The sequence below is a fragment of the Penicillium subrubescens genome, assembly GCF_028828155.1.
Source record: "Penicillium subrubescens strain IBT 31985 chromosome Unknown utg000002l_segment0_segment0, whole genome shotgun sequence".
Lineage (NCBI taxonomy): Eukaryota > Fungi > Ascomycota > Eurotiomycetes > Eurotiales > Aspergillaceae > Penicillium > Penicillium subrubescens.
This window is the reverse complement of record NW_026643152.1, coordinates 5450397-5475683: the sequence shown is the minus strand read 5'-3', so window position 1 is coordinate 5475683 and position 25287 is coordinate 5450397. Positions and strand designations below refer to the sequence as shown.

The 25287-nt window shown below is 47.6% G+C and overlaps 6 protein-coding genes across 6 annotated transcripts; 3 read left to right on the top strand and 3 right to left on the bottom strand.

The window, feature by feature from the left end:
• Nucleotides 1-221: 221 nt before the first annotated feature.
• On the top strand, nucleotides 222-1406 carry N7473_003310 (uncharacterized protein; the record flags this gene model as incomplete). Its single annotated transcript, XM_057149250.1, has 3 exons — nucleotides 222-487; nucleotides 535-669; nucleotides 728-1406. 3 exons carry the CDS (start codon nucleotides 222-224, stop codon nucleotides 1404-1406), a joined length of 1080 nt encoding a protein of 359 aa, XP_057012904.1.
• Nucleotides 1407-3477: 2071 nt separating this feature from the next.
• On the bottom strand, nucleotides 3478-5012 carry N7473_003309 (isopenicillin N synthase family dioxygenase). Its single transcript, XM_057149249.1, has 2 exons — nucleotides 4695-5012; nucleotides 3478-4639 (listed from the first exon to the last, which is right to left on the bottom strand). Exons 1-2 carry the CDS (start codon nucleotides 4892-4894, stop codon nucleotides 3745-3747), a joined length of 1095 nt encoding a protein of 364 aa, XP_057012903.1. The 5' UTR covers nucleotides 4895-5012; the 3' UTR covers nucleotides 3478-3744.
• Nucleotides 5013-7510: 2498 nt separating this feature from the next.
• N7473_003308 (MFS transporter) lies at nucleotides 7511-9171 on the top strand (the record flags this gene model as incomplete). Its single annotated transcript, XM_057149248.1, has 5 exons — nucleotides 7511-7601; nucleotides 7650-7895; nucleotides 7952-8815; nucleotides 8876-9049; nucleotides 9116-9171. 5 exons carry the CDS (start codon nucleotides 7511-7513, stop codon nucleotides 9169-9171), a joined length of 1431 nt encoding a protein of 476 aa, XP_057012902.1.
• Nucleotides 9172-14171: 5000 nt separating this feature from the next.
• On the bottom strand, nucleotides 14172-16230 carry N7473_003307 (Zn(II)2Cys6 transcription factor domain-containing protein; the record flags this gene model as incomplete). Its single annotated transcript, XM_057149247.1, has 2 exons — nucleotides 15872-16230; nucleotides 14172-15798 (listed from the first exon to the last, which is right to left on the bottom strand). The coding sequence occupies exons 1-2, from the start codon at nucleotides 15973-15975 to the stop codon at nucleotides 14172-14174; spliced, it is 1731 nt and encodes a 576-aa protein (XP_057012901.1). The 5' UTR covers nucleotides 15976-16230.
• Nucleotides 16231-16786: 556 nt separating this feature from the next.
• On the top strand, nucleotides 16787-18783 carry N7473_003306 (uncharacterized protein; the record flags this gene model as incomplete). Its single annotated transcript, XM_057149246.1, has 6 exons — nucleotides 16787-16882; nucleotides 16948-17122; nucleotides 17193-18232; nucleotides 18330-18442; nucleotides 18508-18568; nucleotides 18649-18783. 6 exons carry the CDS (start codon nucleotides 16787-16789, stop codon nucleotides 18781-18783), a joined length of 1620 nt encoding a protein of 539 aa, XP_057012900.1.
• Nucleotides 18784-20690: 1907 nt separating this feature from the next.
• Nucleotides 20691-22547, bottom strand: N7473_003305 (uncharacterized protein; the record flags this gene model as incomplete). The annotated part of the gene is made up of 3 exons (XM_057149245.1): nucleotides 20691-22187; nucleotides 22239-22403; nucleotides 22458-22547. The coding sequence occupies 3 exons, from the start codon at nucleotides 22545-22547 to the stop codon at nucleotides 20691-20693; spliced, it is 1752 nt and encodes a 583-aa protein (XP_057012899.1).
• Between the last annotated feature and the right edge of the window lie 2740 nt (nucleotides 22548-25287).

Sequence of the window (25287 nt, the reverse complement as noted above, 5' to 3'; positions counted from 1 at the left end):
CACTATTCAGTCTTGTAAACAACCTTTCCTTGACAATCATGGTGGCAGACTACGCTTTCTCCTTCTCCAATCTTCTCACGTTCGCAGTATCCACAGCATGATTTGTCTTCTTATAAACTTTTGCTTTCTGCCATCCAATTGTCAACCTGAGGCGAACTCTCCATAATTATTTTAATTGCTACTCGACATTATTCCTCTTGATCCTTTTACCGTCCTCCAATATGTCTGAGCTGGGGGATGATTCCGCCGACAAGGTTGAGTCGTGTCGAGAACCCTTCAACTGCTCTATGTTGCCCATAAAGCACTGTCCATCTCCTTTCTCCGCATCGCAGGTGGTTGAGTATCTCCAAGCCATCAATTTTCAACCTCTACCTGTTTGGAGAGCGGAGAGCGAGTGGGTGGATTTTAAGCCAAATCTCGAAACGTTGGAAAAGCTCATGCGGCTGCATATTATCGCTTTTCCCTATGAGAACACTGAGGATCATTAGTACGTTGCTCATCACTTCAAATATAAGTTGCTAACACTCAATGAAGTACTGCGAAAGGTCGCATCTGCTGGAAGGAGCAAGACGTGTTCAAGCGGCTCGTGACCGAAAAGAAAGGATACGGCACCGTTTGCTTTGGCCACGGGTTTTTCTTCAGAGGGATTCTTCGTGCGCTTGGATATAGGTCAGTATTCTGCGGACATCGTCGTCTATTTAAGCTTGTCGATTAAAATGTACTGCAGAGCTATCGCAACCGCGACCCGCAATAACGCCATTTGGAACACAAGTCTTGGCACTCCAGCTCTCACGCCCATCGGCCATACCATCCTTCTGGCAACTGTACCTGGCCACAAGATTCCTTTCTTGGTCGATGTTGGGTTTGGCGGGATCCATAATTTGTCATTACTGTCTAAACCTGTCCCGCTCATTGCTGGCGCCATAACCGGCTCGTTTACTCCACCGGAGGAGTACAGACTCATCCCGGGAGACAACACAGAGTCATCACTTGAACCAAATCCCTGCGCGCCATGTGGCTGGTGGTTGCATGCGCGTCATTCCACTACTGCTCCGTGGAGAACTATATCTTACTTCACGTTGGAGGAGTACACCGACAAAGACTTCGAGTATTTTGTCTATAGCATGGTCACCATGCCGAATGGACCCGGTCATACAAAACTGTTTTGTATTAAGGTAGTCAAAGGTCCTAGTGGGATTCTCGAGCGCTACGCCGTTGCTGGTAAGTTCGCGACGAAGCAAGTCGGTTGTGGGGAGAAAGTCGTCATCGAGACTTTCAAGTCGGAACACGAGAGAATCGATGCGATACGGCGGCTTTGCGGAATACAGTTGGATGTAGCGGACGCGCTGAAGCACATGGCAAAGAGAAAGATCGCATTGCCAATTCAAGAGTCTAGTCGATTGTAGCATACGGGATGACGACATCTTTGCAGAATTTATGGTGTATTGTTGGATATCCACCCATCGGGATAGACAGGCACTTTTGCTATCATAGTAAAACACACTAGTTATACGGCGCCATCTCTCGCATGTCTCGCCATTTCTCGCGTTTTTTTAGCTATTTTACACCATTTCATAAAACTTACCTTTTGATGACTCGATCCCTTTGACCTCGAGGGTTTGCAGGGTTTGTCGTCTTCTTTGGCCCTGCATGAAGCAGGCCGGGGATTTCCTGCCAGGTCCAGGCCTGTTCGTTCGCTTTGTGCTTTAGGCCTTTATAGGCCTTCTTCCTTTCCTGTCTGCTTCTTTCCTAGTCGTCTTCGTCTTCCTGTTCTAGATAGACCAATTGACTCAGTCTCCCTCTTCTCTCTTCGCTTCCTGTGCCAGCAGTGCCGTGGGCACTGTCACCTTTCAAACCTGCTATTTTAACTATGCCTTCACGCTCATTTCGCTCTCAGGCACCCGGCGGACGATCAAAAAGAGCATAAAAGACGTGCCGGTGTCTCGAAGCCATGTCCTGATCGGTCTAAGAAGCTAAATGCACGATGCTAAGCGGATCTCATTTTGCGCGCTTCAAGATCTAATCGGCAGCGTACGAAGAATGAAAATTACAATTTTCCCTGCGTTTCAAGTTCCATAGTACATGGGTTCAAATCTACATGCACCCCACTATTTGGAGAAGTTTGATAAATTGAGGCTGCCGATCTGAATCGGACATGTCAAAATATGGAAAATTCTCTCTCGTGCCCTCCGATAACAATTAGTTGAATGTGCCGGGTGCTCCACATTCAACTCAGCTTGTATTTCCAAGCCGTCGGTCTATCTCCGATCAAACCCTGCTGCTCGAGAAGCTTGCATTGTAGGGAGTATTTAATAATAATAATAACAACAATAATAATAAAATTCCTCAGGCTGTTCACGACCTAAGGTCGTATGTAGTCCCCTAGCTAGTGTGCGCTGCTCCGTAGGAAATGTACATTTGATAGCGTAACCACGTGCGTAATTTCGGGTTCAGATCTTCCTCACCCTTCAGGAGCCAGCCGTCCCGTCTCCATTGCAAACGTGATGCCGGCTCTGGCAATCTTGACATCGGGTTTCCATGCTCTACATCGAAGCAAGGAATGTGGGACTGTTTCGCGCTCGACGCCACATTCGTACAAATCACCATCAATCTTGCCGATTCGATGAAGATATCCATTCAGTCTTGCATGTCCCGTGTGGAGCTGAGCTAGTATCGATGCTTTCTCTCGGTCGAGGCTATCATATAGCATCTTCGTGTGGGGCCCTGGGAGAGCAGAATCCAGCTGGCGAGTAAATTGGCCAGTGGTCCACAGTTGGAAGTTGTCTTTCCGGTGCTGTTTACCATTCGCCCGAGCCCGTCGCAACGCCGACGCCCGGAGTTGAACTCGCGCCTAGGGCGGGGAATTCACTTTGCTGTTTACTTTCAGTCGCGTTGCGTGCGAGGTTGTGTGCTCGTGCAGTATTCTCGCAGTCTGCTTCCGTTGGCGGCCACAGGTGGACTTTGGCGCTAATCTCCGCCACCCGGGCAATTGCTTCCGTGATCTGAGTGATAAGAGCCTACGGAGTATTTATGGCAATTATTGGAGGTGGGCGCATATGTTTCCTGCCCCCATTTTTTCCGCTTCATCTTGAATTGACCAATAATGGACGAACCTATATTTCTTCGGCATGTTCAATTATCATTATTTACTTTCTTCTACTTTGGTAACAGTTTACAAATATACAGGATTGTTCATATTCTCCAGTCGACTCTACTATATCATATATCAAGATTGTGCCTAGGTACATCATCTGGCTCTTATTTCGTGTTCAGGATTTGTAAATCAATCTTCCCAACCAGTACTGACAAGGACAATACCGTTAAGCGGACAGGGATCGGTTTACGTAGTACTCCGTACATTGTACCACGAAGTTTTGCGGCAGGCCGCTGAGGCTGCTGAGAGCTCGTTTGCCTATATTATTCCTCGAGGACACGTTTTGGATTATGGCGTGGACTTGAGGATTAATTGTAAAATAAATCAAATTGTGAAATCCTAGTTGGTCCCAGCACGATATCTTAGGGTATTCACGATGTATGCCAATGATTGAGCCCATTTCCCGGGAGTACGATTGTATTGGGCGCAAAAGGATTCTTCTGGCCATTGAATACAATGGAATTTCATGGCAAGGCTCAAACAAGTACTACCACACAGGCGAGCTGGAAGGCAGTGCAATTTTGACGGAGACTCCTAGACGTCACTAGCACCTCCCTATCTGCTGAGCCCTTCCTATCTGGCGCCCTTGCCTACTCCCCACGGACGGCCATCAGGATATCCGGGTACCACCTTTCCCCAACTTCGGGATAGGCCTTGACCCTAATTCGCAGAAGCGCCTCTCCGACCTTATTCACCACAGCTCCCTTTCTGAGCGAAAATTTGACGTCATCCACGCGTCCGCCGTTCCTCTCAATCACCTCCAGCCTCTGCCGGCGCACCTCCTCCGGCACCGCGCCAATACCCACTGTTTCCAGCTCGTCAAAGTCGGCGTCGAGTCGCACACCCTGGAAGAACGGCATCGAGAAGCGCGCCCCCGTCCCTGCCGCTGGGCTCAAAACACGGTGCGTCGTCGCAACGCACACGCCCTTCGTCAATGCCTCCATGCTCTGTCCGATTGATACGACGAGGGTGCCGTCCACTGGGGGGCAGTCGATCCACTCGCCCAGCATATTTTGCACCTGGAGCCCGTGGTGCTGGGTCGCCTGTAGCAGGTACGACGTGAGCATGCTATCTTTGTGCGGGCCAACGCCCTGACCTTTCTGCGTTTCATCGACATTTCCGGGCTCCATGCTCGGATACTTGAGGATCTTAAGCTTGTTCTGCTGATCTGTGTCGAAGTACTTGTTGAAAGCGTCGGCGGGGAGCCCGATGGCTTCCGCGACGAGGGAGGTAAAGTACATAGACACGTGGCCCATACGGCGCATATAGTCGGTGTAGACTTCGCGGAAGCCGGGTAGGATATCCTCCGATGGCCACTGGTTCGGCGCAAGGAAGTTGTGGTAGAGCGGCGAGCCGGGTGCGGGAATGGGGTGCTCCGTCGACAGTTCGATTTGTTCACGGCGGTCCACCTCGCCGGCCGTCATTTCGGCAGATACACCAGAATATCCTAGAAAAGATGGTACATTTTTCATATCAAGTTTGTTTCTGAAAACATGTCAAACCATGTTCACAAAGATTCTGGAGGTGGGGAGAGTCCTACTTCTCTTCAAGAGGAATGTCAAAAAAGGATTTGCCTCTTTCAATGACTTCCTGAAACAACTCCGGCGGGATGTCCACGTTCTTCAGATATAAAAACCCAACCTCGATGAGTGCATGGCGCAGCTGCTTGAGGAATTCGGGCTTGGTCGCCGAATCCCTAGTCAGCTCCAGATCCAGGATGGGAATGGATGTAAAAGACATAGCAACGGCTTTGATTGATGAAACTCGGTGGCAGGTCTCTTGTCGCGATTTATCTTGATTTTTTTACTAAATATATTGCAATGTTAAGTAGTCGAATGGCGAGAAGAAGGCCAAATCGGGCCCTAATACAATATACATTCAGACCAGGCTGAATTTTTTTTAGACCGCCCTTACTGATATACTGTAAGTAATGCCGTCAATAAATACGTGGCTGCATCACAGTCACATCGAAGGGGCTAGCGATAATATCAACATTCAGACCCACCTTTTCATAGTCTATTGGTCACTCCAGGTGGGGTTCAATCGGAGCTGAAATCGCGCTTGGACACTAGATCGGGGATGATTGTGTTCCCGAATTCTATAGGCTACCGTCAGCGCGAAGAAGAATTGACGGGTTGGTCGATATCGGTGCCCTTCGCTACGCTGCGACCCACCCATCCGCTTCCGCGTATGGGTGCGCCACCTTTTCATGCCCACCACCTTTTCATGCCCAATTTTCGAATACACCACACATTCAGCTACTTCAACCACCCAATATGCCTAAATCTGCTAATTTCAACGAAGAACGTATGGCAAAGGCCTTCGCAGCCGCTATGCGCGAAAAAAAACCAAATTTCTCCAAAATTGCGCGTGAATTCGACGTGTCTCGCGATACCCTTTCGAAGCGCGTCAGAAAGGCCAAATCGCCTCCTACACCGCAGGATTCGCAGAGAAACGCCCTTCGTGCATTCCAGGAGAAAGCCTTAATCAATTGAATAGCTAAAATGCGCGATTGGAACCTTCCCCCTACCGCAGCGATTATAGAAGCGTGGGCGAATCGTGCGATCGCACGAGGGGGCGAGCCGGAGAGGCAGGTTAGCAAGATGTGGGCGTATCGCTTTATAGTACGTCTTCTAGCGTATCTAAAGCTAGCCCCAGTGAAGCAGAAGACGAAGGAATTAAAGCGAATCCAAGCCGAAGATGCAGGCTTCCTTGCGCATTAGTACTATAAGCTAGCAACTCTCCTCTATGATATACCCCTACGGCTAGTATACAACTTCGATGAATGCGGCTTCTAGCCTGGCTAGGGGCGATCAAGGAAAGTTATCGGCTCTCGCTTATCTTGCCCTGATCTAGCTAAAACTAAGCGAGGCGAGACTATCACTGCAGTTGAGTGTATCGCTGCTGACGGCTGGCTAATAGATCCGCTCTTTATCTTCAAACGTAGCGGATCTAACTTCATAGAAACCTGGTACAATGGTAGCGAAGCCCTGCCGCCTAACACAGGCACTGCAATATCACTAAACGGCTGGATTTCTGATGAATTAGCACTAGCTTAGCTAGGCTACTTTATTACTACTACTGCTGGTGATCGCTTACGATCAGGCGAGAAGCGATATCTTATATTCGACGGGCACGGCGCGCATCTTACCCTCGAATTTCTGGAGAAATGCGAGCAGTATGCGATCGTACTATTCGCATTTCTACTGTATTCTACACACCTCTGTCAACCGCTTGATGGGAAGCCCTTTTTGAGTTATAAACAGCAGTTTCGCCTTACGAATAATGAGCTATCGTTCTGGGGTGGTCGACTGTATGGGAAATCAGATTTCCTGCGGATTATCGGGCCAATTCGCGAAAAGGCCTTTAATCCGCGAATTATTCGTCAATCTTTCAAAGAGCGTGGTATTTACCTAGTCAATGGTAGTCAGATTGTGGATAATCTAGCGAATCAGCAAGATCCTCCTGAACTATATGCACCGGAGCTTCGGTCGTATATTCGTACACTATCTCCAGAATTTCTATCTTCCAGCGTGGAAAATAGCCCTCCCACTACTGTCGAAGCGCTGGAGAGGAATCACGCGAAGATATTAAGAGATCTTCAGGTTAATTCAGCGAAGGCTTAGCGAAATTTAGCCAAAAATTTCAAACACTAGCTAGATAAGCTGGAGGAGCTTGCTATGACGCAGGATTCACTTTGGCGCGTTCGGGCTGCGCAAGACCCCCAACGTCGAGTATATACTAAGCGGCAGGTTAAACCGCTTAGCCAGGATGGTATACTAAGGGCTCGTGATGCGAATCGGTCAATTAAAAAGAGAAAGGAGAAGGAAAACGCTGCAGAGAAGCGGAGGATTGATAAGGCAGCGGAGAAGGCGTACGGCTTCAAGCCTTCACAACTATCGGATGAGACTATTCAGAGTGCAAAGGATAGTGCGAAGGAAGCGAAGGATAACGGAGAGCTCTTCTATATGGGTTAATTGCGTGTTTTTAGCTAGTTTTGGTTGATTAATCGCATGGTGTATTCGAAAATTGGGCATGAAAAGGTGGCGCACCCATACGCGGAAGCGGATGGGTGGGTCGCAGCGTAGCGAAGGGCACGGATAGTTCATGACGATCATGGTCATTCAAAACTAATTCCTTGGTGGCCCCACTAGTCCTATTCCTCCCGAGTTATGCATGATCATCAGTTTCACCCTTGATTCCTGATACCCTCCTTATTCCCCTGATCATATTTATCTCTACTTGAAAATCCTTCCAACTCATTCCGGGCTCGCCGTCTCCATCGATACGTGAATTGGACAAAAAAGTGTATAGGATTGTGTTTGCGTGCTTCATCTGGAATTCCCGAGAAAAAAAATGTCCTCCAGCATTAGAAAACCTTGGGGATATCGATGGCGCTCATCGACTTTTTTCATCCTCTCATGTGTCGCATTAGCTTTATTCTCAGGTTTGTGAGAGAAAACTTGCAATCTTGTATGACGCTGACATCTACTAGAAAACTTTCTGTACAGCTTCATCGTCCCCATTCTACCAACCATACTGGAAGACCGTCTTCACATTGACCCAAGCAAGGCACAAGTAAACACTTCGGCTGTACTTTCTATTCACGCTTTGGTGTGTTTTCTTTCCGGGCTACCTATCGGCAGCTGGGCGGATCGAAACGCATCACGGAAAGGACCTCTTCTGCTCTCTTTAGGTGGAGAAATTGCGGGCACAATTATTGTCGCCACTGCCACGTCACGTATGCTATCGTGGCTTCTAACTTTCATAATCTTGAAGGGGCTAATTTTGCTGTAGTTCCGGTACTCTTCCTTGGGCGCATAATCCAGGCCATCGCGGGTAATGCAGCATGGATTATCGGTTTTGCAACAGTAACCGACACTGTGGCGGCCGAACACAGGTCGCGAGCCATTTCGGTGATCTCCGTTTTTTTCATATCCGGGTTGTTGGTTGGTCCTATGGTCTCCGGAATATTCATGAAGCTTATTGGGTACTGGCCGACCTGGCTTATAGCGATCGCCATCCTCGTTATTGATATGATCATGCGACTTGGTATGATCGAAAGTCCTGCCGGGTTAAAAAAAGACGTTGATGGGTCAAGATCCGATTCCAATCCATCAGACGAGACCTCTACTCTTATTTCCAGGTCCAGGTCTTCAACTGGCGAATTTAGACAAGAGGAAACTCTACAGCAGAATGCTAACACAGGATTGTATTCAACTGAAACAGCGACCGAATCCTCGAACCAAAACTTTTACAAGGTTATGCTCAGCAACCCTCAGGCTCTTACTGCCATGGCCTGTCACGGAGTCAATGCTCTTACTCTGGTCAGCTTTGATGCTACTCTGCCCCTGCATGTCACGCGGGCTTTTGGTTGGGACACATCTCGGATAAGCTTGATGTTTCTGCTACTGCAGCTGCCGACAATGTTCCTCTCCCCCCTCACCGGATGGATGAAGGATCGGGTTGGAACGAACGGTCCCGCTAGTATAGGATTCTTGGCCACCGCATTTTTCCTTTGGATTCTAGGCACCGCTGGTCCGGATGGACTCTCATTTGTGGGTTCTAGAGAGAAGGGCCAGGCCGTTTACATCTCTTCCATGCTTGGTTTGGGCATTGTAAGATCTTTACTTACGGGATGCGGGGTTATTGAGATGACTAGTAAGTTCTCATCGGCGATTCTATATTCCTTTTTCAAATTATTAACACCGTTCAATGCAGGTGTTGTTACAAAACTACAGGAGACACAGCCCGCTATATTTGGACCGAATGGTGGATTTTCAAGGGCATACTCCCTTACCAACATGAGCTGGACATTTGGTATGCTCATCGGGCCTATTCTTGCAGGTTCTCTTAACCAAACTGTGGGATATTACCATATGAATATATGTCTTGGTAAACAACTCTTCGCATTTAAAGTTTGTGGTGTTTTTCATGGTACTAACGTTACGAACATCGCAGCAATCATCTGCTCCATATGCGCTATCCTCACTTTCTTATACTTCCACAGGAAATAAAACAAAAACCTGCCTTGCCTATTGTCTAACATTAGACTCAACTATTCTTCTAGACAACTGTCAGTGCGCTCCGCCAATTTCTCACGTATTGGGTCTCTCTGTCTACTAGATAACAGTAATGGAACCGTCTTAACTGTAGCGCTTTTTAACACAACCGTGCAACTCTCGAGTTCAGTTATGCTTCAGCCTTTGGCCATCACTTTGGATAAATTCGGACACCCTCCTGGATAGGATCCCAGGTGAGCATAGAATATCGACATGGTAAGCCCTCGATTAATCAGTAAAAAAACTGTATTATCGCGGAAAGTTCGTCCAGGAGCCAATCGGCATCCTTTAATCAAAGCAACGGGGCTGGTTTTAAGCTACATGATCACGAGTGGAATCTGTATCCGTCGGGACTAGACTTGAAACCAAGATTATTTTATTTCTGCGACTGGCTAAGCACTTTAATTCGATCGCCATTGTTCAATCTTTAGACGAGGTTCATCGAACACCAAACAGGCAGCTCCTCTAACACTTACCCCTAGTGCTGTTCCTAGGATCCGGGCCCCAATCACATTATTCACTCCGATTCATGAACTACTGATCCATAGTCTTGAAATGGAAATGCCTCTGGACTGAATGCTAGGAATGACGGTACACCCCATCTCAACACAAGATAGATCGGCTCAATCGCCTCGCTCAGGTGGGGGTACTCTCACTCTTCCGGTTGATCACTAAACATTGCTTTGCCACCGTGCGGGCGTCTTCAACATTGTATGCAGACTACTTTCATCGATCTCTTCTGGGTTTAGATCGGCGTCTATCTAGCTTGCTTCCAATCTTGTGCTCCGGTACTTGTCTGGCGCAGCTTAAGGGTTAGCGCTGATTTCTGTGAGAGCACGGCCTTGAAATATTCCCTGCAAGCCCGGTGGAGCCATCGCATTGCATTCTGTTCTAGGCTCAGGGACATTTCCCAAGTTGCTTTTCGACCAAGTAGTGCTTAACGCTGCTCCCGATTCCAGTATTCCTGTCCGATCGCCTGTAATGAGACGGTTACAATTCTTTCGAGAGGCGTATCATCCGAGCTTAAGTGAGGCATCTTCATTCTTATCTCATTTGCAGATCCCCTACGATGGATAGCCACGGGTTTTCGTGAGTTACCGCACAGTTCATGAGAGACCCGAAGTGCGGAAGCTGAGATACGGACAGTGATCTCTGCTGCCGAAGAAGCTCAGTGGGTGGCAAGGGCAGAGTACCTTTCCACCTCGGAGATAAATTGTTTCCCTAGCTATGCTCTTGTATCCCAAAAGTCACCCACACAATGTCAATCCTCGTATTCGCAAACAAGTTTGCTGGGTCTCGGCCTCGATCGATTCTTCTGGACAGATGGCCACGACTTAGTTATATAGACGTGAGCATAATTTCAGCCAAGTAGCAGTCCTTCATGGCTAGAACGGATGCACAGATCAGGTGCACTGTGACCTGATACCCCTCTGTCGAGTGGAGCTGTACCTACGCAAAAGAACACATAAGGGTTGTCAATGACCGTGATACTGTTGACCGTGACCTTGGGACTGTTGCTATGACAGTCATACTCATGCAAAGACCATTGGCTCATTAAACCGCGATGGGAGATTTAATCGGCCTTCGAATGTCTACAAACCTCAATGGCCAGGGGCACTATGTTAGGGTTGCAACAACGCCTGGTTTTCCAGTAGGGCACACGCTTCCTCGCGACTTTTACTATGAACAATACGTATCCAAACTCCAAGCCACCGCCGATGCAGGAGTGAGCCAGCATGATCTGCCTGCGAAAAGCGCTTTCAGATCGTCAGCCAAGAATGATGAATCGATCCGCTCTACCAGAAGGGTAAGTATTTCACTCGCAGGAACTTCGTGCCAAAGATCTCTGAAATGATTGCTGATTCAAAATTACAAACAGAAGCGCGAGAGCCCATGTGAAGGAGAGTGAAGATGAGGATGACTTTGAAGAAACCGATAGTGATGAAGATAAGGACTGTGGATGCGATGGGGTGCAAAATCTATGCATTTGGGCCCACATGGCCCACGACAATCCAGGCAGCAAAGTCACCCGTGGAAGACATGCATTGCGAGCACAACACTTCAAACATGATCTTCGTTTAGTTAGATTGCAGGTCGCTAGGGCTAGGGCCTACAGGAGTCAAAAGCGGTTGGGGACCAGGCGACCAGGGATTCAAAAACCGAACCATAAATGGGTCAAGGCCCGTCGGATTGCTAGCAAAACATGTCTTCGTCGGTCACAGAAGGTATTGGAGGACGCGACTCATGAAAAACCAAGAAGCATTTGATGTCAACGTCGCAATTCTTGTTAAATTGTTCACTCGAGCTGTAGTTGGAACAGCCGTATCCATGACCGAAATTCTTTACTCAATTGGCCATTGCTTCTATTTTTCTTTCTACTACAAGCGTACGTTACGTGTGCTAATTTATCCCTTCGGCAGTCTTCCCCGCATGCGAACTTGGGACTGTGGAAAGAGTCCAAGTAGGTCAGGCTAGCTGCCCGATACTCTCCATTCAGGCATCCATTTACAGACTGCCCAATTTTCGAAAATGTGGCCGCATCTTCTCTGAGGAGAAATACTTGCCTCCAGTAGCAAACGAGATTGGAATTCGATATTGAACCAACTCAATGAGTCCCTTTGATTTCAATTTTCTATACTAAGACCAATATTTGTTGATTGAGCACCCATTTCATACAGAATCATACAGCCACCTATCAAAGCGAGGACTCGGTAGCACGACGGTATTCATGCCCAAGCGTACCTCATCGAGATACTAGGAACAGCCAGACGGTCTTACGAGGTAGACCTCATCATGGTCGCTGTGTCGGTGGGACTGGGAAACAGGGACAGGAACTTTGGTATAATGATGTCCTTGAGGCTCGCTGCTGCGATCACAGCCAGTATAGGGATTTGTTACCTAGCGTAAGCAGAAATACTACGGACGCAGTATTGGTTCACAAAAGCAGAGACAAATCCAGATCCCGAGCCTCCTTTTATCAATAGATTCTTCTGCTTATATTGCTCCCGTTCAGGCTCATACGCCAATCATAATATCCAAAACATAAATCGGAACGGTATATGTACCACGCCTCACGGAAATTCAATCTGCAAGATTTGCCCCACTTGTGAAATCAGGTCATTCTCGATACATCCCATGAGTCTTCTGATCACGCCCGTAAATGGAATCAACCGGTGCTTCGGTCGTTCGCGCAGAGGGGGCTTAGGCAAAGAAGCATAAGACGGAGTAGTTTGCTGCGTCTGAATTCGTACTATGCCTGACTTCGGAAGGGTTTTCTGTAGGAATATCTAGAAAACGATAGAGACTCTCTGCGCCAGAGCCTTCGCCGATGCAAAGACAAAATTCGATAGCAGCGTGATTCATCTGGAGCAGACTATTTCTGTCTTGGGCCAACCAATGAACAGCGGCGTGGCGGATGCTGGCGATGGAATAGCGCAAGTTCTGAACAGGACTGACATTTCCACAGCATTGCTCAGAGGGATCTTCGATCGATATTTAGCCAAAGATTTGGAAAAAAATTGTGCAGTTCCGGCGCCTCGGGGCATACCCAGCCAACAGCCACAAACTGTGGTAGAAGCCATTTTTGGACAAATTGGAAGGCCGATTGCTCGAGATGACGTTGCAGGGCTTGGAGAATCAGATATTGAGCTCGAAAAGGGATACGTATAATAGGCAGTCCTAGCATTGGGAGCAGAGTCTCTATGAAATCTATCGAACGCAATTAGCGAAGGCACTTTAGCCCTGGTTTGGACCTACCCGTGATATTCGTCGCCTGGCAATGTTCCAAGAAACGTTCCAAAGACCTGACACAAGTCTATTAGGGAATAAACTGATTTTCAGCGTATCTGCAGGGATGGTTTACCGATAGCTGATTATTTGCGGAGACTATAGATGCTAGGCCGCAACAAAGTCTCGATCGGGACTCGACGAAACCATAACCTGGTGACGGGGTTGGAGTCGTTATCTCTTCATTGGGGGCACCTTTTCGGCCGATTTCTGTGTGCAGGCCCACGAAAAGCTCCGATCTCCATGTGCTGGCAGGTGTAATAGAGATGTGGGCGGTATGGGATCTTGCAGTGGTTGCAACTCGGGACGGAAAAGATAACAGCCAGGCTAACGGAGTGGATGGAGGGTGGAAAGTATTCCTTCCCAAGGAGGCAGGGCAAAAGGCTTGCAGACAAAGAATCGGTGGGCAGGCAAGCGATTTGCCAAGGCGAGTTGGTCATGGTACGCTTCTTCAGCCTAAACCTACATATTGGCTGCGTGAAAGCCGTTTCACCTTTCGGCAACGTTGAGGCCAATGATTCGCAAATCGACCGACTACAGTACGAGCAACATTGGCAGACTTCTGAAGCTATAGGAAATTAAGCTGCCAAGGCGAGTGATCTATGGAACGTCACTTCGATCTATATCGCATCCCAGCTGCGTTGAAGGGTCTAGGTCGATGAACGTTGAGGCAAATGATTTGTCAAGCGGAGCCCGGCTCTGTCCAGTGGGACGAGCCACGTCCTCGCTCGATACCCCAAAACGCTTCACCACACTTATCTTAACGTTGAAACAATGCCTTATTGCCTAGCAAAGAAACGCTCGCCCGGTATGAATGTCGAGTGGGAAACTCTGGTTCGGGTCAGGTATGCGCAAGTGGTGCCTTCGCAATACCCGACTCGAACTCCAGACGACTTTAATTGCTTGTTAACTGAGTTGTGGGCTGCTTCACCTTTGTCAACAACATTGATGAGGCAAATAATTTCTCACGCATAGCTTCGTGCCAACAACGGCTCTAGGTGGCCTCCTGGGTCTCTCCTCGCCCGAATTCCCTCTTGCTGATAACAATGTCCGGGGTATGGAACCAGCTACGTACACAAGTACTGACGGGAATCAATCTCTCTTTGGCTCTTAATCACAGCCTGTTCTCTGTTATCTAATATTTGACATGATAAGACTCTCTGTCCACTCTACTGTATTATGAGCGACTCAACGTGTATTCCTTCCTGGGCACAGAATGTATACGTAATATCCAACCTGGCCGCAGACTGTCCCCCTGGGATATGTATATAAGACAATGCTTCGATCCTCTGCCATACGGGAATTTGTTCCATGAACTGTACCATTTGCTCTCCCCCAGCTGTACCCTCTTCAATTTCGATAACTCTCTCCACAATTATGGCAGTGGAAATGCTGTCCCAAGTCGCCTCCCGTATTGGTTGCCTTCGCAAAATACTCAAGACCTCCCGACGGACAGTAGGATGCCGGCACTTGACCCCAATTATGTAAAGAGCGGGGATAAATCCGATCTCTGGCGTAAAAGTCGACCTTGACGACCCTGAATATCGCTGATGCGCCGCCGCTACCTCGCCCGCCAATGCGACGCATTGCTGGAACTGGGGCAGAAAGTTGTCATAGTCCATTTCTCTGCCAGGTCCGTAACCACTGAGGAGAGTCCATGCGATGGTATGTTGTAAGCGCAGGAGTGATACGAGAGGGTCAGTTCTAAAGTCTGGCCCAGAGGGGCTGGTTTGTTGCACGAGGTATTCGAAGAGACTCGACCACTTTTCTAACTGCCCGAGAACGATGTCCTTGGGTGGAGAAGATAATGGCGCCATCGTACTTATCGGGGACATTTGTTGCTCTGTGTTGTGGAGCCTTATCACCTGAGCGACGAGAATCTGGAGGTGGTCGGCAGCTTGATCGACTGACCAAAAGGTACTGTTGACGAGTGCAAGCTGGGATATAAATGTCTCTTGGATGTGGGCTGGGGTCCAGTCGACCAGAAACATGACGGCCTGCATGTCAAGACGGCAAATCTGCTTGGTGACCTGGCAGATAATCGCGTGAACTCCGGAGGATTGGGCATCGTCGTAGGTACAGTTGTTCAATGTAGTGCTGCCGATGTTGCATGAGAGCGCCACACCTCCGCGCAGGTGTTTTACTGCTTGTACGTCGTCGCCTGCCAGATGATCAAAGCAAGTAAAGAGATAACAGACCAAAAGCGTGACAGCTATTATTTTGGCGCTGCCACCACGTTCCAGGTTCAGCAGAAGCTGAATGGCACGGTTATAGTGAAATAAAGGAGCCTTATCCGGTAACCGGTCTTTCATGAAAGGGGGTTGATACACTCGACTGTTAGAATGACGATCCAAGTAGTTTCGGTGAATTAAGGCTAGAGCAATGGCAGCATGCCGCACTGATGGCACTGTTTGGGAGAAGAACATGAGAGTTTTCCGCCATGGTTCGCAAGGTCGGTATTCATTCAGGTGCTTGATCGAAATATCCATGAAAAAGCACATTGCCTCTGCCTCGATTGAATGAGTCAGAGGTAAGATCATAAAGGATCCGAGATTCTGTAAAATAAGGCCATGATGTTTTAAGTGCCATTGCTTTGACTCGTACGCACTGATCGTGGTACAGGCGTTGTAACTGTTGCAGCTATCCGCGCGGTTGTCGATCTCCTTGTGATAATAAGTTGATTCAATCTCGGTCCTGAAAGTGAGGGGCATTTTACTGTAGCCATCGCAGGTGCGACCGGTAGAACGGCATTTCAAGCATGAAGGCCGAGATAGATCGCATTTAACTCGTCTTATCCTAAGAGACGTCAGTTTCCAATTCTTTGAACACAATTGATCGCTCTGTAGCAATATGTAAGGTCACGACATACTTGCAGGTCTTACAGCCTAGTTTTGACTTTGGGGCGAACTTGCGAGGCTTTTTCCTCCAGGCTTGATTGCCCATTTTGATGTTCTTATTCTTCACACCATCCATCGCGGTGATGTGAACTGTCTAAGATTTGCAGCGTTTCAGGCAGAGGTAATTTCAAGACCGCCACGACCAGGAAGACACCACCTGCCGATGATAGTTTAAGATGATGATCTGTTCGTCGGCTCGCATCCCAGTTAGGATGTTATCACCACATGCTTTGCGATGGAGAGTGGAGAGAGAAAAGTTGGAGAGTACGAAGTACAAAAAACAAAGCTTGTGGAAAGACTAGGTAGGCTTGACAGGCCAGTTCGTAAAAGCGGGCCACATGGATTGAAAGGAAAATTCTCAGTGATGGGGAAAGATTGGATAAGTAGCTAGAAGCTAGACTAGTTGGAATTAATCATACTATATATAGTTTAGTGCCTCTCTTGATGAGTATTGATTGGCTACTTCGTACACGTGGAGCCGTAGAGAGAAATCTGATCGGCATATATCTTGCTTACTAGAGACGAGTGCATATCGTAATAAGTACTGATTGGATAACTCGCACAACTGGGGCGCAAAGGAAGGCGAACCTCTTCCTCCTCAAGTATTTAGGACAATGGACCAGGAGGGGCCTATATAAGGAGTCATATTTGTGGTGATCCAAAAACATTGATTGGCTAGTTCGTACAAGCGGGACGAACAGCGATGGTACACAAGAAGAGGCCCTGTGAGTTGATGGAAAGAATGCAGCTGCCTATTGAAATTGCCAGAGTTGATACTAATATCTAAGGAAATTCAACTGGTATAAATAGTTCCCAGATATCGCAATTGTATCGGCTCTTGCAAGCAATTGAACTGATAGACCAACGAGAAGCCCCTAGGGATTACAATGAACCGACTCGTGAATACTCTCGTCCTTTTCCTTAGCTTGGGGTTGAAAGCCCACAGTTTGCACGGTCGGGTCATGGTCTACGGATTTGATAGTGTGAGTTCGAGACTTTACAGTACCAACTTACCCGAGGGATTCAAGGTTTCTGACGAGTTATCTAGATTGAACCATCAGCCGACCTCACATGGACACCATGTTTCGATTCCTTTAATTGCTCGAGACTAGAGGTTCCTCTGGATTATTCAAACAGAAGTCTTGGCACTACATCGATTGCGTTTATCAAGCTGGCTGGCAAAAATGCCACTGTCAAGTCTCCAAGCATTGTACTCATCCCCGGTAAGATCTTAATTCTATCAATCATGCAACGTGGCCTGGAACTATATTGACTGGACTGACACTTCGTTAGGCGGTCCGGGTGGCTCTGGTGTCGACCTGCTTCTCACGTACCAGAATCTCATCGGACAGATGCTTGGAGAGCAGTACAACTTCGTCTCCTTTGACCCTCGCGGTGTGAACAACAGTGACTTGCATCTTGACTGCTTCTCTGAGGACGCAAAAGCAAGATCAGCCTTCTTTCGACTCCACAGAACCGGCGCCACCAATATCTCATCAACATCGCTTGAGGAACAGTACTATTCAAGCTCTATCTACGGCGATTGGTGCAACAATGCTGTCGAGAATAAGTCACCTCATTCATATTATGTGACTACACCAGCAGTGGCCCATGATTTGCTCACATTTACCGAGGCCGAGGCTGAGTTGGCCGGTCAATCACCATCAAAAGCCAAATTGTGGTGCTATAGCATCAGTTACGGCACTGTCATCGGTAGCACTTTCGCTTCACTGTTTCCTGATCGGGTTGGGAGAATGATACTTGATGGTGTTCTGAACGCAGAACAATATTATAACAACTATTGGACGGACAATGTTGATCAAATGGACGAGGCCATGGAAACATTCTCGACCTTCTGCCATTCCGCAGGGCCTGATAAATGCTCATTTTGGGGACCCACACCCACTAACATCACGGCAAGAATGAATGGCATCATCAGTCAGCTTCAGAACCATCCAGTCCCGCTAAGCGGCGTCGGACGTCCAGACCCGCCGACAATGGTCACGTATTCTGATCTAAAGACTCTTTTTCTCACCGCACTCTACACTCCACTAACAACATTTCCAACCATGGCCGAAATCCTACACCAGGCCGAGTTTGGGAATGTATCTGCTCTTGCGGGCATGTATGACCAGTTAAACTCGATGACCGATGCCCGTCTCATCATTACATGCACCGATTCATATCGGAGGAACAAGCTTACTACTATGCAAGAGTTCAAGATTTGGGCAGAGTACACAACTTTCAAGAGCAAGTACATCGGTGATATCTACCCCTCATTCCTGGAAGGCATCTTATGCCGATCATTCCGACCGCAGTTGCCTGATAGTATGGTAGTTCAAGGTAGCTAACACTCCTTTTCTTTCTCTTTCTCTCTTTCGGCGTTCTATAAAAATTGTCTTCTGCAAAATTGGTGACCATTCGCATTAGAAGCAAATTCTAACCAGGTTTGACGCAGATGAAATAAGTGCAATAAACATGCCTACGGCCTTCCCGATCCTCTTTGCGAGTAATACCATCGACCCTATCACGCCGTTGGAATCGTACGTTTTGGCCAAATCGCGCATCGGTTTTGGAAGCGATACTGTCTGACATTATCTCGTCATAGGGCGCGTAAGATGTCTTCTCGGTTTGCCGGGTCGGTCCTTTTAATGCAAGAAGCTGTTGGTGTAAGTTGTCATCAGTTCTTAAATCTACGGCCATCTCCAAGAGCCTAGGCTTACTCGCGGGACGTTTCCTTTGAATTCAGCATACGGTCATCGACCAGGGGGCGTCAAATTGTTACTTTGGACATATTCAGGCATACCTCCAAGGCACAGTTCCATCGTTGAACACTACGTGCCCCCGACAGTACATTCCTTTCTTAGATGCCTCCCCCTTCTAACGATTGTCAAAGCAGTAAGAGAAGAATTCTATCAATTTCAGGAAAGAACTGACCGATGCCGACTCAGTCTAAATTGTCAAAATACGTGGCTAATATACACTCATTCCAAGGTAACCTGTTCATTTGCTGTTGATTCCTACGTTCCTTTTACTCTCTTGTTATTAGATTGTGTATCATTCTGTTCACTTCATCTGAAATTTTGGCGATTAATTTGACCCTACAATCATCCATATACTCCTTATTTTTTTTGTGATTTCTCCCTATGTGTCCATGACCTTGGCTGCCTATATACAGGACGGGTATTCCAATGCGGTAGTCACAGAGTCATATTGTGAGAGATCGATGCTTAGTTGTTGATCGACCGCCACCGGGGGGGAGGGAGGCTGCTTTCTAGCACCTCCAAATAGCCGCATGTTCTTGCGTATAATAGTGACAGAATGCTCACTACACTTCGCGGGCTAAGCTAATATATTTCTGCTAAGTACAGTATCACACATAGGGACGATGAGTTTACGCTGCAAAGGGTCGGTATTTCATGCGATTTCAAGGGACTGCCTCCAATTCTTTTTATGCGTACTGATACATCACTATACCGTCTTGTACATTCTTTATCGTTGTATCAAAAATTCGAACGACATACTTTAATACGGAGGTAACCATATTGGGACTAATAGTCATATTATTAGGGCTTGAAAGACCATCTCTATGTTTGCCGATATGGAAGGCCTTAGCGGTCCGTACTGTAGTATTGTCTTATAGTAAACAATCAAATTTCACTCTATACTATTTTCATTTGAAGGGCTTTGGAAACTAGGATTAACTCTATCAGTCCTTTTATAAACTAGGCATGAGACACCTAAAAAGCCCTTTGATGAGGACTGGGAAGACTGGCAATAGGCTTATCTTGGGATTCAGCTCAATCTATATTCTGCGGCTATCTCATCAGAAAAGATGCCTGCATACCCCCCTTAAAATGCAAGATACATATCAGAGCGACTATTAACCAAACACAGATGAGACGACTTGATCAAATAGCCAGATTAAACCAAAGAAATGTACATAATCCAAATCCATTGAGTCGATGATGTAGCGGTCTTTGATTGGCGTGGAGGAGGCTCTGGAGAATCGGCTAGTATACCTTCTGCATTGGAAGATATGAGTGTTAGAGTTGACAGCGGCGGCATGTTAGTTATAGGATTATCTATTTCGTTAAAGGTCTTCGTAGCCAGTCCCTTATACAGAAAATGGTTTCCTTCCACCTAATAACTCAGAGAAACTCTCACTCCTTCACTGCATTGGTTTCAAAAAGAAAAAAAACTCTACAAGAGTACCAAATGCAATATATGCGGTCATACCAGCTCGTCGGAGTGGAGGAAGTTCAAGTGATTGTGACATGTCCAATGACCCGGCCTTGGTGCGATAATGCTGGCGACGCGCGCTCCACACGCCGGTGCCCTGAAACGACAAGTGGAAAAAAAGGAACAAAGGTGTGGTTAGACTCGGCACGGTTTTGGTTGTGGTCTTAGGTTGAAAATCACAACTCAAAACTGTTTGGTTTATTGTACCACTCTGCCAACCAAAACCAAGACCGCAAATTTGCGGTTGACCAAAACACAGTGCGGTTAACCAATAGTTAGTTGAGAAAACCGTGATCATCATGGAAGCTGAGGTCATTGGGAAAATTGTGGGACTCCGAAAAGCTAAGCGTGCTCTTTCGACCTCGCGTTCTGACAGAATTTATTTGAACAGGCATATCTATTGACCGGCATTGATTTTGAGATATCTGTACACAAGAAAGTGCGTTTGGAAGAAGCAGTGAGAAAGAGATGCAAAACTTATGGGCATGATTAATGTACAGTAGAATAGTGTGATATTAACAATTAAAGACTAGAAGACCTTCGCGAGGGTCAAGCATTCACTTTAAGCAGACCCAGTCCCTCGTCTGTATCTTCAGACTGAACTCTCGAATACGTGCGCCGAAGATAACGTCGGAATCTCGGGTGGTACATGCTAAGTATCAAGTACACAGATGTACTTGTAAGGAAACCAGCCACAAAAAGGCCAACAAAAGTCAGGGTCTTTCGCCTCGATGTTGAATCCTCAACAGCGACAGCTGCAGCGTCATCCGGTTTGAGTAATTCCACACCCTCAGGCCAGTACACCGGAGGCTGGGTTCGAACAGTTGCGGATTGCCCCAGAACTTGGAAATTCATATCTAGCGCCTCCACAGAGACCAGGTCCAGGTACCCATGTGCAGCGAACGAGGTCTCAAAGCTTCTCTTGGGTATGATGGCGATCTGCTCACTTGGACCGGTCAGATTTGCCTGAGTGAAGAAACGCCAGTATTTAACATCGGTAGCACCATTCCAACTAACATGGAATGTTGTCGACAGAGCTGTCCCGTTCACGCCGTGACATGACGCCACGAGAACTGGCGGGTATGATGGACGGCTTCGCCAGGGAAACTTGTAGGCGCGGTAGGTACTGAACCTCTCAGACACAAACCTGGCTTCCATGAGGAGCCTTCCGTCGTGGGTGAACTCGCTCATGTACCCGAACTCACTCCACCCGACTAAGACGTTGCCGTTTGGTAGGGTTTGCATGTTTCCTCTTTTCCTGGTGCTTTCGTGATCGGGTCGAGTGTATCGATTCAGGAGCGTGGCTGTCATCGTGGTCAAATCAAGCTCGACGTACACGGCCGATGAGGTTGGCTCGTTAGTGATAATATCCTCAGCACCGTTATTCAAGAACGATATGGTGATATGCGTATCGTTGGCCGAGATGAATTTCGCATCATGCTGATAAGAAAATTCGAAATCCTGCGCAAAGTCGCTCCTTTTCCCTCCGAGTCTCCACATGATGCGGCCATCTTGTCCAGAGATGAAATAGAGTGTGCTTGTATGCCTTGCAGAAAGCATATAGTCCCCATTCTTATTCCGGTCGATGGAGTTGACGTGCATAAAGTCAGTGTTCGGGTGCTCTTGATACGGGTCGAAAGCAACAGATTCATCTGGGGAGATAGCATCTTGCGATGTCCATAAAAGAAGAACTTTTCCGGTGGTGATGTCAAATTCAACAAATCCGCCCGTCCATATGTTCATATTCACATCTGGCAATCCAAACGAAGCCATGTTTAGGTTCTCTTCTCGAAAGGCCAAGGCAAGGGCCCTATGTGGATCTTGGATATTAATTTCATGCATATCCACGTCCACTATTGGATCGAGAACAACAGGGGACGGATTGTACTGATTATCGTAGACAATTACCGTCCCCTTATCGTCCCAGTTACCGTGTTCTTTGGTGAGAAGCATTGCTAGGTGGAGATCATCGCCCATGGAGTCAACCATGCGGAAATCAAAAATACTCCGATCATTGAAATCACTGGATCCTGTCCAGACAAGTTCCTTCTACAGTTAGTAAAAGTCGCTTAGACGGGAGTGAATCACTTTGCATACTCCATCTTGATCGAATATATGAGGGCCTATTTGGGAAGGTATCCATCTATTCGTTGCTGGCTCACTCTCAGCCACGAAATAGGGCGCGACAAACCAGTAGCCCGGGGCAACAGAGGACCGATCATGGTAAGTGATATTCCATTTTATTGCTCGGTGGTTGGGGAGCTGACCGATACGTGAGCAACAAATTACCAACCCAGCACGAGGACCCGCACTTACTGTGACGAATGTGAAGAGATCATCATCCCTGATAGCCTCAAATGCCGATGCCCCGTAAAGAAATAAAGACACAGCTCCCAAGATAATCATTCTGTGCGGGCTGCAGACTTGGCGTCGAGAGTATGCCACAGAGAGAGAGAGAGAAAGTTTCGTAAAGTGGCAACTGCCGACCATAATAATGTAAGCTCCCTAAGAGGACATCGGAACGAGAGAGAGCGCGCTAGCAGCCACAGCAGTTTGTGAGACATTTCGGACTAGAAAAGTCAAAGATACGATGGGTTATTTATGGTCTTGAGGCCAGCTGTCGGTAATTGAGGCTTGGCTTAGCGGCTGACTGGTAGTTGCCCCCATGGCCACGCCGCGCTAAGGAGTGGTAAATCTCCACAAGACTTTCAGGACTCCGTTCATGGGCGTGAGATCTTTTTTAGAGATCAGAAACTTGCGACCACTAGATCAGCTCCTGAATACAGCGTTTCTCTGCACTTTGTCTGGCAAAGAGGGTAGATTGTACCGTGTCTGGTAGGACATAGGATATGCTGGCGTTTTTCCGGGGCCCCCGCGAGAGAACAACAAGCGACAAGAACCCACTGTCCTTTCCGGGAGTGCAGGGTCCTGATTTTGGCCTGACAGCGTTGATTGGCACCAGGGTATCATCTCGTACGCGTACGGGGTCGAAATTTAATTCCGCACGGGCCGGTTTCGGGACTGATTGTGCGCCAATGCTGATTGGCGTCTCGCTCGCATTTCGTATCCGAGCCCCCCTGCGCTTGCAAGCCTCGACACCTGACGGGGCCACAAACGCCGCCCTCATGTTCTCGTCGTAAGTGGCCCCTGATTCAGATTGTCAATGTCATCCACCCTGATAGTTAACTCCTGCCACATGTACTCTGTGTCTTAATCAAACACCCACTTCTGTGATCATCGCCGTCGGCTACCGTAGGTCGTCAACCTTAATAGAGGTTTGATCAACAGACTAGTAAACTATCTCGAACTTCTAAGAAAATTTCCCTTTAGAAGAAGATTTCAAGTTCTAATATAACAAAAAGGCCCTTAAGGATTGCATCTAGTAGCTACTGCATCTTTATAACACTTATTTTTTATTCTTAGTCCTCGCAATGATAGCTACGTAAAGTCCAGGCTACACCACGAGGTAGTAGAGTCGGACTTCGCAGCCTAGGAGCAAAGCGGGAAGCCGCGTTTAGAGAGAGGCAACGAGAAGCTATGCAGGAGCACTAAAGGTAGGCGTGAGATCCGGCGTTGGGGAGTGGCCCAGCACGAGCGATGGGCGCTACGTGAACACGACCATACTTTTGGCTGTTGTATGTTTTTTTTTCTTTTTTAATTACTTTGGATTTTGTTGATGAGATTGACTTGAAGTGTCGAACACGCATAAGCGCACGTCAATGACCGTTATGTGACCATGTGTAACAATCTTTAAAATCAAGAATAAATACCTGATGAATTTTACTAATAATCTGGAACATCGTTCAGTAAGACTTGCATCTATGAATTGAAAAGTGGGTGGTACTCTATATGAAATAGAGCATTAGGGTGACTTTGCACAATTACCCGCCACGCGTTTTGCCCCATTTTATGTTGTCTTGTTTCCACGCGGAGAACAATGGTATGATGACGCTAAAGACAGCGATCATAGGGAAGAATGGCAGATAGAATGGAATATACTTCCACAATCATTGCAAACGATGCATAGGAGCACAGGCAAAAGACAAAATGCAAGCAGTATAGCCCACGCATAACTTGTTAGCAAGACCGAAATCACTGCAAGGGCAACACCAGCCGGCAGTGCGAGTGGTAGGATGAACACCATAAAGAGTTCGCAACCAATGACAAATAAATGCTAAGTTGGGCCCAGAATGATGCTTCAAAGAGATGAACGTTGAGGTGGGCAAAGTGGCAGTAAAAGAGGGAATTCGGGCATCGGCGTCGCTGGTCGATGAGCACGGAAAGGGTATCCGGAACCGTGGTCGTGCATGTTGCAGCGGAGAAATATTGCAGTCGACAGTCAGCCCCGAAATAGCGGATTGCTAGATTTAACAAATAACGGTCTTCGCCAATGGACAATAAATTATGTTCATGCAGGGTCTTGTCGTAGCTTCCCGCATAGTCCTCCCAGAAAAGGACCTTTTGTCGAAAGGCAAGGCGGCGCTGAAGGTCGTTCTTTTTGAAAAATTTCTCGAGGAACCAGGAGGGGATGTAGAAAGTCAAGCAACGCGCAAGCCATTTCCAGAACCCGCGGTAGACACCCGGGTTTATTTACTCGTCTGTCCGATGGGGCTTATTCCAAGCTTGGTATGCAGCGACTTGAGCTTCCATGGTCTTCCTACGTAGCTTCTTCTTGAGCTTTGGGCTCTTGGAGGATTCCAATTGCTGGCAAACTTGCGGGGCCTGTTGTGTATTCGGAGCCATTCTCCGGTAGAGTCGGCCAGGAATCCGTTATTTGCGTCACTATCGGACTGAGACATGTTTTGAGAAGAGTCGGAAAGATTTGGAGATCCGCAGCGACAAGTTTCTTCATCGGCTTCCTCGAGGGACGAGTCTTGACTCTGCGCCAGAAATTGAGGCAGGCTGGGTGGAAATCGAAGTGATGTCTGCGGTTTCATCACTTCCTCGCTGGCTATCGTCGGAGTGGTCTGATTTGAGTGAAGGGCACGAGGGCACAAGGTCTTCTCCGAGAACTGGGGTGACGAATTCGTGTGGCGAAAGTGCGTTGCGTCTTTCTTGGTTGCTCTCATGATCTTAAAGGTCAGTCAACTCACCCAATTAATACATCTCGACCGGAGAGGGTGCTCACAGGGATCGGGTATCTGGT